The sequence below is a fragment of the Sipha flava genome, unplaced genomic scaffold (genome assembly GCF_003268045.1).
Source record: "Sipha flava isolate LNK unplaced genomic scaffold, YSA_version1 3_pilon_pilon, whole genome shotgun sequence".
Taxonomy (NCBI): domain Eukaryota; kingdom Metazoa; phylum Arthropoda; class Insecta; order Hemiptera; family Aphididae; genus Sipha; species Sipha flava.
In genome coordinates, this window is record NW_020273108.1 from 3,965,291 (window position 1) to 3,980,794 (window position 15,504).

Here is a 15,504-nt window from a genome sequence, read left to right on the forward strand (position 1 = left end):
TATCGGAACTTTCAAATAAATGTTTATTGGGATAAGAAAAAAATGGTAAATTATTGAAATATTCTACGGTACTAAAATGACAACGTTACACCTATTTTCATGCTCAATCGTGTGGTTTTTGGGTTTTTTTTCCTATTGTTTAATTGCAACCATGCTCAATCGGGTTCCAGCTCATGCACTAAAATCTCTTTGAAACGCACTTTTGTGTTAAAAATATCAACATTCAAACTTAAAATCCCAGTTTAGTTACTAAACTTATATTCATGTACAACTTTACAATTATTAAAACTCATATTTACGAAAAAATGAAAAAAATTCCCCTAGCATTCTGTTAACGGGGCAATACCAATTTCACTTCTTGTGTCGAATACACCTAACCTAACAATATTTTGACAAGACGATTTCTTAAGTAGTAGATCAATTTTCTATTCAATACTATTTAATTGCTCTATCATTTATTTAAAATAAATTGGTTATGTTATGTAATTGAAACAATAATACTAAAAATGACCCTGATAGAGGAAACGTACACACAACAACGATTCATCAAGCATGCGAAAGAGAATGTTACAAGTTACAATTATGTTGATATTTACGGTGTATATTTCGTTTTACAGGTCTTGTGGTACAGAGACACGTTACAGCTGGATATGACTGAATGGCGAATCACTGATGTCAGAGGTAACCGATACACGTTAGGCCTGAGAAAAGTGCAGAAAACTGATTTTGGAAATTACTCCTGTGTGGCTGATAATGGACTTGGCAAAAGCAAACGATTCATCGAAGTGACTGGTAAACAAAATTTAAATTAATATATAATAATGAATTCGTATTTATTATTTTTATTTTTATTTATTATATTTTAATATTTTGCAACCAAAATATTAGATTATAGTTATAAAAAAAAATCTTAACAGTTTTAAATTTAATTCAGTCTAATATTGAAGGAAATGTACCTATTGATTTTATTCTATAATAAAATAGTCTTAAAAAATTTTAATTAATTTTTTAATTGAATAAAAATAAAATAGCTGCTTAAATAATGAACTTATTTAAATAACTGCCTTGACTGTCTGAATACATAATATTATGTTGTATTTCGTTTTATTTTTAATTTTTCTACTTATAAAATGGCTTTTTTCAAATAATATTTTTATTCATTGTTGCTTTTTTCACAAGAAAATTTATGTATTCAAATCTGTATTCATGACATACTTTACTTCTTAAAAAATAATTGCCCACATCTCTTTTTAATTTAAAATCAACGATTGGTGAATCTTTCAGTCTAATTATTTCGCGTATGACCACGTGTAATATATTCATGAAGTAAAACTCGATAAAATAGAATTACAGGGGAAACATCACAATACAACAATAGTTTAACTATAATTGTGGGTCTATGTGAGTAATTAAATTGGTATACCGTAATGCCAATATAATTTATGCAAGATAATGTTGGGGAAAATGGCTTTTGACAACGGACCTTGGGTTTTATATACATTTTAATTAGTTTTAGACTAAAAATAAGTTGATTACGTTGTCAACATTTTCTAGCGAAGAGAAATCGTCTTTTTTCAAACATGCAACGTGTCGGCTTAAAGTGCATATACAAATGACAATGTAATGGATAAAATTCAAAACAATACTCTACCGATGTATCATTGTGAACAAGCAGCTTGTTTTAATACCCGTCAGGGACGTCATTTGTGGGGGGGGAAGAATATGCATTTGCCCAACCTCAGATTTTAAAGTAACTTTGGACCAGCTGCCGGGTTCACATTAAGGACCGTAATGTAACATTACAATACAATACATACAAATCATTATGAGTTGATGAATGAAATCGGTCTTAATTTCTTATCAGTAATCTACTATAACATATAAGATGATTACAAAAATACATGAAAATTATTAAGTAATAATAAAAATATTAACTGTAATCAATGTAAAGAAAAAATAAATCAAAGAAAGATTAGTCAGAATAAAAATCTACTAGCTTTTTATATGGAAACAACAATTGGTCAAGACAAATTATTCAGAGTTAAAACATATTTTTTTTCAGTAGTTAATAGAGTGGTGTGTAAAAATACCTAAATCTTCGAATTTTGAAATTGCTTGTAAAATAATTGTTTTTTTTTCTTGTTTTGTGAATGAACTAAAAATCGCTTCAATGATACAAATAACAATCAACGTTGTTCTTTCCTCTAGCCCTAAACTTTTTAATTTCAACTACCCATTTCTTGATGATTTTTTATAATATTACAGTCACTTTAATATTAATAAAATCAAATTGAAATCTGAATTTCATTGTTCTAAAAAAATGCTCGCAGGTGTTTTAAATAATAACAATGATGATGGTTCTCATGATATTTTTTCTATTTCTAAAATACTACTTCAATCGTCTTAAATTTACTCTAAAACAATAAAAACAATCATTATCCTTATGACTTTACCTGTTTTCACTATATCTAATGAACGTTTTTTATTTTTATATTAAACAAATAAAATCATGTTTAAGACTAACTATGTGTGATGCTCATCTAAACAATTTATTTATTATTGCTATAGAAAGCTTTAGATTACATTTAGATGAAACACTCAACATTTTTACAAACATGAAAAATAGCAGTTATTCATTGATATTATCAAATGACTTATATTATACGCTTTTATTATTTGATATTTAAGTTCACATATTATGCATGTATATGGCTATTGTTTTTATTTAATGTCCCAAAGAAAATTTTAGTCTAAGCCTAAACTAGTTTTAGTAAAAACATTGATACTGTTGCGGGTGGGATTATCCTTTGCATATGAACCTTAAAACTCGCTGCGAAAATAAATCACATGATTCGACTGTTAATAAAAATAAATGGTGAATAATTAGAAGTGAACAATAAAATAATTTTGAATTTATAAATAAAAAATATAGAATTATATAATGAAAATAATATAAACAGGTATGAATATATAAAATGTTTATATTATTTATAATTTTATGACATGCAATTTTTTCTTGCTAATTATTATAATTTTAAAAATATTGTTTGCGGAGTTACGATGCTATTTTATAAAATGGCGCCGATTTGAGTACAGCTACAGTATTTCCAACTTGAATGAGGATTATATATATATATATATATAATAGCATATGGTAACAAAAGTGGATGTAGTTTGCTTAATATAAATTATTTAACAGTATTCAGATATATTTTGATGATTTAGCGGGGAACTTATTTAACAACATTAATCATTTTATTCTTATTGAACTGTTTATTATTATTCCTTACCTTTGCAAATATTGAAATGACGTCTCTGATATCCATAACAAACATTTTATTTGTAATTTTTCTTTTGTTAATCTAGGTATTCTAAAGCCGTCAATTATATTTTGTAATTAATATAAACTTTCATGTTTTCGTTAAGTCAATTATGTCGTATACATACAAATTTTAAATGTTAGACACGATTTGAATCGACCTGTGTACTATACATACAAGGTAACAGTTGTCTAATTGATAACAAAAAAATAATTTGTTGGGAAATAGTAATATGATTGTTAAAAATGAATTAAATTGTATATAGTTTTTATATAATCCTTCGGTAGTAATGATTAAAAAATTAATATAACAGGATTCAAAATCTCTGTTGTACAATAATAATAACAAATGTTATATTATATAATATAATAATTATAATATATTAATTATATAATACATTCATAGAAATCACATTAAATTGAATATATATATTTCAAAGAATTACATCAAATATATGTATAAATATTTTGATTAATTATAATTGCAATTTTAAGACGAGAAAGCGTATAAATGTTGTAACTGCATGTATTATTTTCCCTTCAAAATAAAACTCTTCTCCGCTATTGTGTTAATGAAAAGCGCATATCCAAATCTCCTTTAGAACGACCGTTTTAAAGTAAAACGTTCTTTCATGCAAATTAATAATCATCGATTGTAAGATTTCATTATAAAACGAGAATTGCTAATGGTTCAAACAAAATCGAAATCCTTTATCTACACATGTGAATATCAATAACCTGGGGATAACACGTATCCCGCCGTCAAATGATTCATTTTTAATACTTCAATTACGCATGCATTGAATTATAAGCCATACTCTTTCCAAAAATTAACATACTCTAAAAACGTATGTACGTAAACGGATTATCTGACTGCAGTTCTGCGACTGGCATGTCCTTTTATTAAAATTTTGGTGACTTCTATTTGATAATATTTTTTTCGTGAAAAAACTAAGACCTAGAAAACCCTTCGTAGTATATGATAGCTTATTTTGCCGAATTCATGGAAATTCAAGTATAAAAAACTTCAGCAAATGAATATGAATTCTTTTTATTTATTTATCAATATTATAACGTTATTTCAGTACTAAAATGAAAGGTATTTTAATAATAAATACATTATAATATGTACGGGAAAACTAAAAGGAGATATTCCCCTTCTGAAAGGATGCCCATTTTTTTAAATATAAATTGAAATAATATTTTAAACACTAACGGTCTAATGTTATTTTAATAATTCAACCATTTTACTTTTGTTTAGTCTTAATGATTTATTTTTTCATTTTCATATTTATATATTTAAATAAAAACTAAAATATTACCATAAGCCTCATATATTACTTGCCTTACCCAATTATGTTTTGTATTTTCGTTTTAAAATTATAAATAAATGAGCACGCACTTTTTCAATAAAATTTTAATCAACGATGTTCAAATGAGTCACATATTGGTAATTGTAAATTTCTGTAGTCTGTAATGAAACATTCAAACTGAAATAAGAGATACACTAAAAATACATAAACGAAGTGTAAATAAGTTCAAAATATACTACGTGTACATTTTCATTTTTAAAAAAGTGACTTGATGTTTTTATGTAGCAATTGTTATTTATTTTTAACGTAATTACGTCTTATTTTCCACAGTTCTCATTAGATGATACTAACAACACAATCAACTGATGTGAAAAACAATGAGTAACACTGAAAAATTTTGAGACTTTTCAAAACGATATTTGGCCATCTGAAATCACTTTACATGTTCAACACATATATTTTTAAGCAAATCTAATTTCACCCATATATATTTATATATATATATATATATATATATATTGCCAAATTATTATATGACACGTCTTCCATGCTGTCGATAATTCATCAGCTTTTACTTTTTTCAAATGTTAATTCGATTTTTGATGAATATTTTTTTTTACACCAGATTTAAAATTTAGCCCTCCGACGTAAGAATACTTTCATAATTTCAGACTTCTCGAACTCTTCTAATTTGCTGACGTAATACGTGAATGCTCCCTAATCACATTCTTACCAACTGAGTAATTCAGTTCAAATATTACTATTAAACCTAAAAATTACATATATTAATAACAATTTTAATATTAAAAATATAATAGTACTTAATATTAGGATAAATTATAACAATTTTTTTTCTTTTATTTACAGGAAGACCAGACGTTGCAGTCATTACCAGTTCAAAACAAGGCCGTTCAAAAAATTCATACGAAATGTTATGGACAGTAAAAAGTTATAGCCCAATTTTAGAATACAAATTACTATACCGGCAAGATAGGACAAATAAGAGCAACCAAGAAATCCAGTACAAACGTCCCATGAGAAGAGTAAGTAACAATAATATCATCTTAATTGGTTACTCAAATAACTATAATGCAAAAATATATTAACAGACTCCTTCGGCCCAGTTCTTTTGATCATCCATTATTTTGGTTATTTAATAATATCCATTTGAATTTATCATCGATAGGACTTTAAAATAAGAAATTTAGCACATTTAATAACTAATATTGCAAAACCTCTTCACAACGGAATTTTCCATCAAAATATTAGTCTAATATCAGCTTCCAAGATTACAAGCTGGTTGTTTTTAACTCCCCCCCCACCTCCGTACTGTATATAAATAATATAGAAACTACTAGTATGAAATCATAACAATTATTTACGTTAAAATACTCAACTGCGAAATCTGCAAAATCAATGCGTTAATTGCAGCTTGGTAGCCCCGAACTACCGTCAAACGCTGTTTAATTTGATATAAATGTTTTGCCGCACGAAGAGACAATAAGAAATAAGGATTAGTCTCTGAACTGATTGAAGCGACCTTAAAGTTAATTCTAGCCAAATATTCGTGGTGGACAATTATTACTACGCTCCGTTAATTAGTTTACGAACAAATGCTGGATTCATAATTGTCCACTTCCGTGCGAGAGAACCGCAAACAAATTAGTGCATCGTAGTTAGTCAGAAATCGTTCCTCGATTAAATCAATTTCAAATCGATCGCCGGTTTAATGATGAACAAATCGAAATATCTTAAATAAAAATAACTGACATAAAATAAAATCATTTAACATATTTTATTTGACATATTTAGTTGAAAAATATTTTTCCCCGATATTATAAAACATTGGTACAAATTCTACATAAAGTATTATACAACAACATGCTACATTTTTTAGACAGTTCTAACAAGCGTTTTGTCAATTATTGTTAACCGTATAATTCTAAGAAATTAAATTTATAATTATTTCGGCAGTATAGCTTAATAATGAATCCAATGTTTTTATTTGAACAGCATAAGGCATTTTAAGACGTTTAACATACTCGTAAATGCCTACATTTTTGGTAAAAAAATAAATTCTACTTTTCTCCGTATAAAAATGCCTTGTTCATACACCAATGATTAAAATATAAGCATATTGTTATAACAGTAAGTACTTTTAGTGATGCAATTTTTTTACATCATCTAATAGTTGTTTTCGAAAAACACACAATGGCAAGATGACTAAAATGCAATAAAGTCCAACATATAACATAGCTCTACTTAAAATCAAAATTCAAATTCGCTTTCGTAGTATTCAATGACCAAATTTCAACGTGTTTGGTGATTGATAATAACGACGATTGACAACAAAGAAAACTAGGGATCGTCACATCGCCCGGTATCACATTTGTTTTATATATTACCTGGACACTAATATTTGGACACAATATATATTAAAACGGTTCTCCGAAAAAAAAAAACCTCGTCGCGTATCACTGTTCAAAATTATTACACCATTATTACTATCCGCATTAATTCCGATTAATATAAGCACCGAAAAACATATATGTGTTCCGACTGTCTGTATCGGTCCCCGAAGACTTTACTGGCAAATGGCCCTAATAAAATGCGAAAAATATGTTACTCACATAGCAGTATTAATTGGGGGAGTATTCTGACTGACAAATTTATGAACTCGTATTATCACGGAAGCCATAAATGTAGACGTAGCTATAAACCGATTTCAAAATTGCAAATCCTTGCACCCGGCTTTTACGTTTTATGACGTTTTGGGCAATTCAAAATTAACGCCCTCTGATTTTATTCCCTCCACCGCCAACAGCCGTTCTTATAATGGGCGAGCGCTGTTAATTGAACCGTTACATTTTTTAAGCTAAACACTAAGTATTATATAATTTATTCATTTCCATGACTATACATTATAATATCCTCGGATAGATACCCGCACGTATAACCAGATATAACGTCCACGACCTCACGTATTTTGTATGCCAGGGTAAAATCCAAACGTATTATACAAACGCGCAGACAGAGAGTTTAAAAAGAGAATCCCCTTTTTTTTTAATTTTTTCTTTTTTTTTTTCGTCAAGCGATCGCTCTATCACCCTTGCTATAAATACATGTATAATATATATATTCACGTGCATATATACTGTATATTACCATATATATATGTTAGTAGACTATAAAAAGACGAATGGTCCAAGTGTGGCGACGGAGGTGCGGACCTATTGAAATGTAATGTTTACAGGCGCCATCGAAGTCTCATAAAAATCCACTGGAACGATAAAGACATTTGCACACAACAACGACTCTCACTGTGCAATATAACGTGCTGATATATAAATTATTTTACGTCTTTAACACTGAAATATCAGTCGATTGCTCCGATACATTATTTCCGTTTCCCCGTCCAAGTGTCCTTCATTACAAACTATTATTGTACATCTGACCTCGTCGAGTTAAAACGTTTGTCTGCATCTAGTGGCGTATTTAGGAGATGATCGAAGTGAATAAACCAGACAGAAAATTCCAATGAACATGAAATTTTATTTGGAAAATAGTTATTAAAAACAATTTTGAAATAAACATAACATATAATTACACAAGTATCAGTTCAAATAGGTTGAATTTTGAAAGTTCATTGATTTCTATGACACACGAAAACAGATAACTGAGATAGCGGCGACTTTATCTAAAATAATAGTACTACAAGTATTACATTTACTATCTTTCACTTATTATTAATATTTCTCTAAAAATATTTCTCTATTTAATATTTATTGTTTAAATATTTTAGTATTCAACGTGTTGTGTCCTTATACGAGTACATAAATTAAATATTATATTATGTATTGAATATGTACTTAATATAGATAATAGATATAATTTATCTAATTTTTTTATCGACAAATAAATCTAATATTCTAATAATCTAATATAAATTTAATATTTTTATTATATTTATTTATAATTTTTTTATATATTTATTTGTATCTCAAATCTCATTAAGTCATTAAGTATAATTGTAGCCGTAATGATTATGAAAATTAACTGAAAGAAGTAATTTATCGAGACAGGTGGAAGAACTACCAGAAAATGTTGTCTCAGGACCAGTGGCATATATAAGTTCTCATTTCGAAGAGGGCCGATCATGTATTTTATTTTTGGAGGAACGGGAAGGGGGAAGCACACTATTAAAATTACTTGAACACTATAATACTTCTCGACTGTCTTTACATCATCAGAGAAATAAGAAACTCAATATTTTAATGATTTATAATTTTAAAAATATATAAAAACTATATTGTAATAAACAATTTTTTTATTAAAGTCACTCAAAATGTACCACATATTTTCTTTTAAAAATAAACATATTTTATAAATATAAATTCGCGACAAATTTTCAGAATAAGTCTAAGGTGTTTTTTATTTCGGGGGTAGCCTCGGTCCCTCCCCCTATGAATACGCCACTGCTTAGGACGTAAAATATTTAAATACACCCCTTTTTGCACCAACACTACGTATACAACATCTTAGCGTCTGTCGATCAAAACGTCCGAATGAGCCATGCGAAAAATTACTCGTAAATATTATCAACAATAAAGTTTGATAGGAATGGAACCTGTTATTATTGAACGTGTTATTCGTTTTGATCAAAAACGACATGATAAATTCCTATAAACTATAATTATATACCAATATACGTTATGTGACACAGAAATATACACAAAGTTATTAGGTTGTAATTTTTATTTATACTATTGATAAATTCTATACACACAATTTCTATATCATACTACATATGCTATTTAAAAGTAGTTTTTAGCTATTTTCAGACATTATTAAGATTAGAATTTGTGTGATTTATACACATAATTTATTTATGTTCATTATAATGTATTAGGATAGGATTATAGCTTCGCACTATCTCGAAATTACTAATAATTCAATACTAATAATACTAATAATTTACTAGCACAATATTCTACCGTCTTCATTGTTCTATTAAGTTTAATATTCATTCAAACTAAAAAACGCATTCAAGAATAGATTAAATCGAATGATTCAACCCGTATCACAATAAAATCATTTGCAATACGGTAAATAATTTGACACGTTTTTATCGCTTCAGACGCCTTTAAGGTAAAATGAAAACGATGTAAGATACAGATATATCGTGCAAAGAGAATGACCAACGGAAAAGTTAAGACGTAGGTCGACTATATTGTTCTATTTTTTTCTCTATTAATACTCGTTTCTCTTGCTACTTTCGATGCAAAATTTTACAGTGTTAACAACGAAAAAATAATATTTTTTTATTACGGATTGTAGAATTATTTATTGCTGGCGTATATTGGAAGGCGTATACTTATATAAAATATTGTCGCATGTACTGGACTAAAGTTTTTTTTATTTTTTTTATCGGTGTCCCCTGTATAATTATCGTAAGTTATAGACTAATATTTACGTTATCGATACCTTATAAATACATGTACATGTTGAAAGGGTAAAACTCCGCACTTGGAAATAATAACCATACCGTATACTTAAATTATTATATAATAATAACCTTATTATCATATTATGCGTTGTTATTATAACATACAAAAATGTATAGCTTCAAAAATCACGAGCTGGTATGGTTGTATTTTTACTACGTAGCACTATACTGTAAATATTTAATGGTTTTCGTTAAAAAAAACACACACACACTATCATATTACACAAAGGTCAAATACATCTTGCTTTGTATATACATACACATGTATATATAATACATATATATTTAAATCCATCTGGATTGTATATTTTACAATGTATTTTCTGTGTGAAACAAGACGAAAAATTTAATTCATATTCTTCACCAGAACCCAAATACACGCAATAAATGCACGTAGTGGCATCATAAATACTATTAGTTCCCAAGCTATTAATATGATTTGGTATTAAAAGACATTTTGTTTTTTCTCGTAATATGTTCTTTTTCACTAAGATGTTAATATCGATTCGAATAATTTACGGGGTTCGCTTTCGGTTAAAACAACCGTGTTTCATAAAACGTAGAGAATACTACAACAAAATTACTCTACTATGCAATTACTTTTATATCCATTAGCCATAGTGGCGTAAGTTTGAAGAGAACACTTCTGATTATGCAAATTTTTATCATCGTCAAATTATAAGGAAACTTAAAGTTGTGCTTTTTGAAATAAAATCAAATAATGCTACTCAAATTTTAATTTCATTTTGATATCATTTCAATTGTACATTTATCTGTTACAATCATAACAACATGTAGTTACGAGTATGTAATTGAAATTAATTAATGTTAAATAATTCAAATTCTGGGGAATCTGATTTATTTATGTTGTCAGCAGTTCTTTTTTTTTATCGAGTTCTGAGGATAGTTTTACATCCAATTACAATCTGTTGTTTTTTTTTTTCATTTATTAATTTTTTTTTCATAATAAACGGAACTCAACTACATAGTATCAACTGACACCATATTTATTATTATGACAAACAATTATCATGATTCATAAATTATATTTCACATATTATAAATTAATATTTTTAATTTTATAAATATTAATATTTGTATTATATTCATATATTTCAAAATTTCATACCATAGTTTATATTGATTTCTCGAAAATAAAATACAATATATTATAATCAGTACTTGATTTAGAAAAAATTAAAAGATACACTATTTTAATGAAATTAAAGCACTTCTTTAGTCCTAATTGCGATACCGTCCTTAATGTCTCATTTAGAAAAAATAAAAGTGGTTCACTGATTTATTTGAAAAACATAACAATAAAAAGATACTCAATTATTTTACACTCTCCATGTTAAGCATTGAGCATCATGCATATGTATTACATTGTTGTGGTTGCAACCTGAGTTTCACTTTTTTGCGAAATCGGTAGCGTTGCTCGTCACACATTCTTCACAATTATATTATAATTACATCGGTATTATTCCCAAGTTTCATTTCAAACCTTATTGAGTATATAAAATAGCCTTATTTAATAATATCATTTTCAGTGGGACGACGATTGGACCGAAATATTGATCAACCCTGCATCCACCGATCAATTGGAAAAGCGAAGAACCGAGACCATTCGAGGCTTGGACTCAGGCACTAGATACGAGGCAACCGTTCAATCCAAAAACCGCTATGGCTGGAGCGAAGTCTCCCAACCTTTCTTCTTCACCACCAGCACAAAGAACGGTAAAACATTTAACGTTATCCGACGTTGTTCAATTTTTTTACTTTTTTTATCTTGTCTTACGTCGTAATGAATGAATTCTAAACCCGTATATCAGAGGCAGATCGGAAACTTGCTTGTTTAAAGAAGGATGAATAAATATATACCAGGGGCGCAACCAAGGGGTAATGTGACCTCCCCCAAAATTGATAGTTAACTTTATTCCATTCTCTCCACCTACCACCTTCCAAAATTAATTTTTTTCAAATGTATAACCAGCCTCCCACTCCTCCAAATAAATAAATCATTATTGCACAACTGATAATTACTATTATTACTATTATATCTGTGATACTTTATACCTATGTCAATAAAATTATATATAATTATCATTAAAAAAAGCCTAATAGTGGGGGAAACAATCGCTACAATTCCATGTCCATAGTATGTCACGTTATACAGTGAAACCTCGGTATCTCGAAGTCGTAAGGGACCAAAAAAAAAATTCGACCTACAGAAACTTCGAGATACCGGAGTTCGAGATACCGAGGTTTCACTGTAACACGATAAACACCGCATTTACTAACATAGATCAAATCATTGCACTGTTTTCTCAAAAATCCCGACTGATAGTTTCAACTTTCAGAAACTAAACATTTTTATAACTATCATCTACTTGTGTATAAACTATTTTTAAGAAGACCCTTTGATCTAATATCACTATTATCACGTTTGTCCGGCGTCATTAACAATATTTTCAGTCTTCTCCAAACACAAAATAAATGATTTCATAATACATTTTTTCCATTTAATCCACCAAGTTCAAAACAAAATTGCAGACAAGATTTGTATAATTTCTTAAAAACTGAAGAAAACCAATGTTGATTTGTATTACTTAGGTACTTTGGTTTAGCGTTCTCACTTATCTTTCCCAATCACCCTCTCTCTCTTTATTATTCTTTTTTATTATCTTTATATTCCTTTACCAGCATAATTTTTATTTACACACATTTGAATTGATTTATCACATTTTATTAAAAATCTAATAGATAATGTAAATAATAAAAATAAAATATAAATTAGTTAGATAAATATATCAATGAATAGTGCAAATAGATAAATTATAATTTGATTACCTACTAAATTTTATAATTTTTACACGTAATTTGTTTTCTGTTTAATCTTATTATAATTATTATTTTTTTATATTATTAGCTTGTATCGTGCTCTACAAACACAGTATTTACAGTTATTAAACTTAAAAAATAATTAAATGTATTAATATGGCCAATTATAGTGACTCAAATCTGAAGAGCTATAAAAATTGAAAATAAATTAGGTATTAAAAATTAAAAACTAACTAATATTAACATACATTAATTTCAATAAGTACATTTTTTTAAAAAACATGAACATGAATCATTACATAAGTTATTTAAATACATTGTTGATTAATTTATTTATAGAAGCACACCCAGGAAATTCTGTTCTTTCCGGTAAGCTGCTTTTTATTAATAATCTTTTACTTAATAAAATTTTTTATTTTAATTTTTGTTTCTCAAACAGATCCAGAATTGAGAGACATGAGCATCACCGCCATCAACAAGGCTTCAAAGATGATCCAGATACCGTTGCTTTGCATTGTGGCTGTGATCACCTACTACCTTGCTTAAATTCCAAATAATGTACATATTTTTATTTTTTACATTTTATTTATACTTTTGTAAATATATAAAAAAAAATAGTTACATTTTTTTTGTTGAAATCCGTCAAAGTTATTATAATTTGCTTATTTGCATCATATTTTCTATGGATTAGTTCCATTATTTATTTAAATATTCTTCTAGTTAAAAAACAACAACATATTTACAGTAAAACTGATTTTGGCGTAATTTAAAATCACTTTCACGCTCCTTAAGCCCTCTTTTAAACAACAAAAACATTGTGAATTATTGTTATAAATCGTCTATGAAAACAATAATAATATATCCGAGATTTTTAAAACAATAATTTAAACTTCAGTATTTCTCTTTTAAAATAACATCCTACATTTTCTGTGTATACTACTATAGTTTATAGTTTAAAATAAAAAAACAAAATTATTTTCATTACATAAAATATAAAATCTATATAATAAAATATATTAATGAAAATATACTTCTTTTGTTTGATTTCAGTTCCATAGTTCCAGCCCTACTCTACCCTCTAGTCAATATTTTCACGGATACCCCTACACCTGGAAATCCATCACAACACATCAAAACCTCAACAAACACGTATATACTTCTTCATCTCTCTGTTTACTTTCCATACTTCGAATCTTCCCATCGTCAATAACTATGTGTTAAGTCGTACTGTTTAGACATCTTTCTAAGTTCGCTAATTACTTCAAGGTATCCAATAATCTTGTCACGTCTGCCACACACTCTGAATACATTTCAGTTATCATTTCATTTTTAAGTGATTCGGAGAACCATTCAGTTTTAAATGTTCCCATTACATTACGCTAGACAGCCTATAACAACCAATCGAGGGTTGTTCAATACGTTACTCTTTTGCCGGTTGATTAATGACCTCCTGTTCTGCATTCTTCGCTTAAAGCCAGATAGTAGAATAATTTCTTTAAAACATTCCGTACAGACTTCAACGGATCTACCACAGTAATTCCTAACCGACTGACATTCGTCGTATTTATTTATCTTTTATTCTAATGTTAATCCAACACTCTTTTCGTTTTACTTTTCCCATCATTTTCCTATTCCGTTTTCGTTTCATTCGTACCCGGATCAACGAAACTAAAATAACACTTAAGACTGTCTATTCTTTGTACCATCCTCTTCACCCAGCGTTATCATGAGAAAATTTTAACAAAGATCTACGAAAAAAAAAAACCAATGATCATAAAATATTGCTGTGTACAGCAAAACAGCTATCTACGAAAGCACTGTCAAGTGTTGAGAAAAATGTACGATAAATAAAGAACATCATGAATAGTGGAACGATAGAACATAATGCTTACGATGGAAATTGCGATTAAAATAAATTCGAAATAATATAACGACATTGCGCGCATTGGTTACCGACGACTGTGCGCCTCTAGTAGTGTCTCGACGAGGTATTATAATAATATATTTTATACACTCCGTACAGCCGTTTAGTAAAATACCATTTAATTTAATTATCAACGCGATAAAATAATATCATGTTATCAGCGAACAACATTAAATCTTGATTATACTCTCGAATGGCGATTCTGGGAATGTGTGTAACGAATCCTGTCGGCGGCAGTCTTGTCTTCGTAACAATATATTATTATATTGTTATACGAATCGACCGGGTGATAACAACGAAAAACATCCAAACGTACCCCATACATAAACAATGTTATATAGATCCACTTACGGTTTTAAAATCGAATATCCTATTGAATTACCATTACGAATTTCCCTAATGTCGGTCGTAATTAATAAAAGATAAAATTACAAAAAAAAAATGTTTCCTACCACATAAAATTATATCAAGCAAGCGAGTATTAAAACGCTATTCGCTATTGGATGGGGTTTTTTTTTTAATATACATTTTTGGTTTTTTACCACGGAACATTACAAAAATTCATATTTCTTAAACGACTCGACTGTCGCTGCACGTACTG

The 15,504-nt window shown here is 28.2% G+C and overlaps 1 protein-coding gene across 2 annotated transcripts in view; it reads left to right on the forward strand.

Moving 5' to 3' along the window:
- Window positions 1-14,793, forward strand: part of LOC112688654 (limbic system-associated membrane protein-like) — a 532,509-nt gene extending 517,716 nt beyond the window's left edge. For both annotated transcript variants that reach the window (XM_025561958.1, XM_025561959.1), the window contains exons 7-12: window positions 618-792; window positions 5,500-5,675; window positions 11,689-11,875; window positions 13,319-13,348; window positions 13,419-13,537; window positions 14,030-14,793. In XM_025561958.1, coding sequence (XP_025417743.1) covers window positions 618-792; window positions 5,500-5,675; window positions 11,689-11,875; window positions 13,319-13,348; window positions 13,419-13,525 — 675 coding nt within the window. In that variant the 3' untranslated portion in view covers window positions 13,526-13,537; window positions 14,030-14,793. The remainder of the gene's footprint in view (window positions 1-617; window positions 793-5,499; window positions 5,676-11,688; window positions 11,876-13,318; window positions 13,349-13,418; window positions 13,538-14,029) is intronic.
- Window positions 14,794-15,504: the final 711 nt, after the last annotated feature.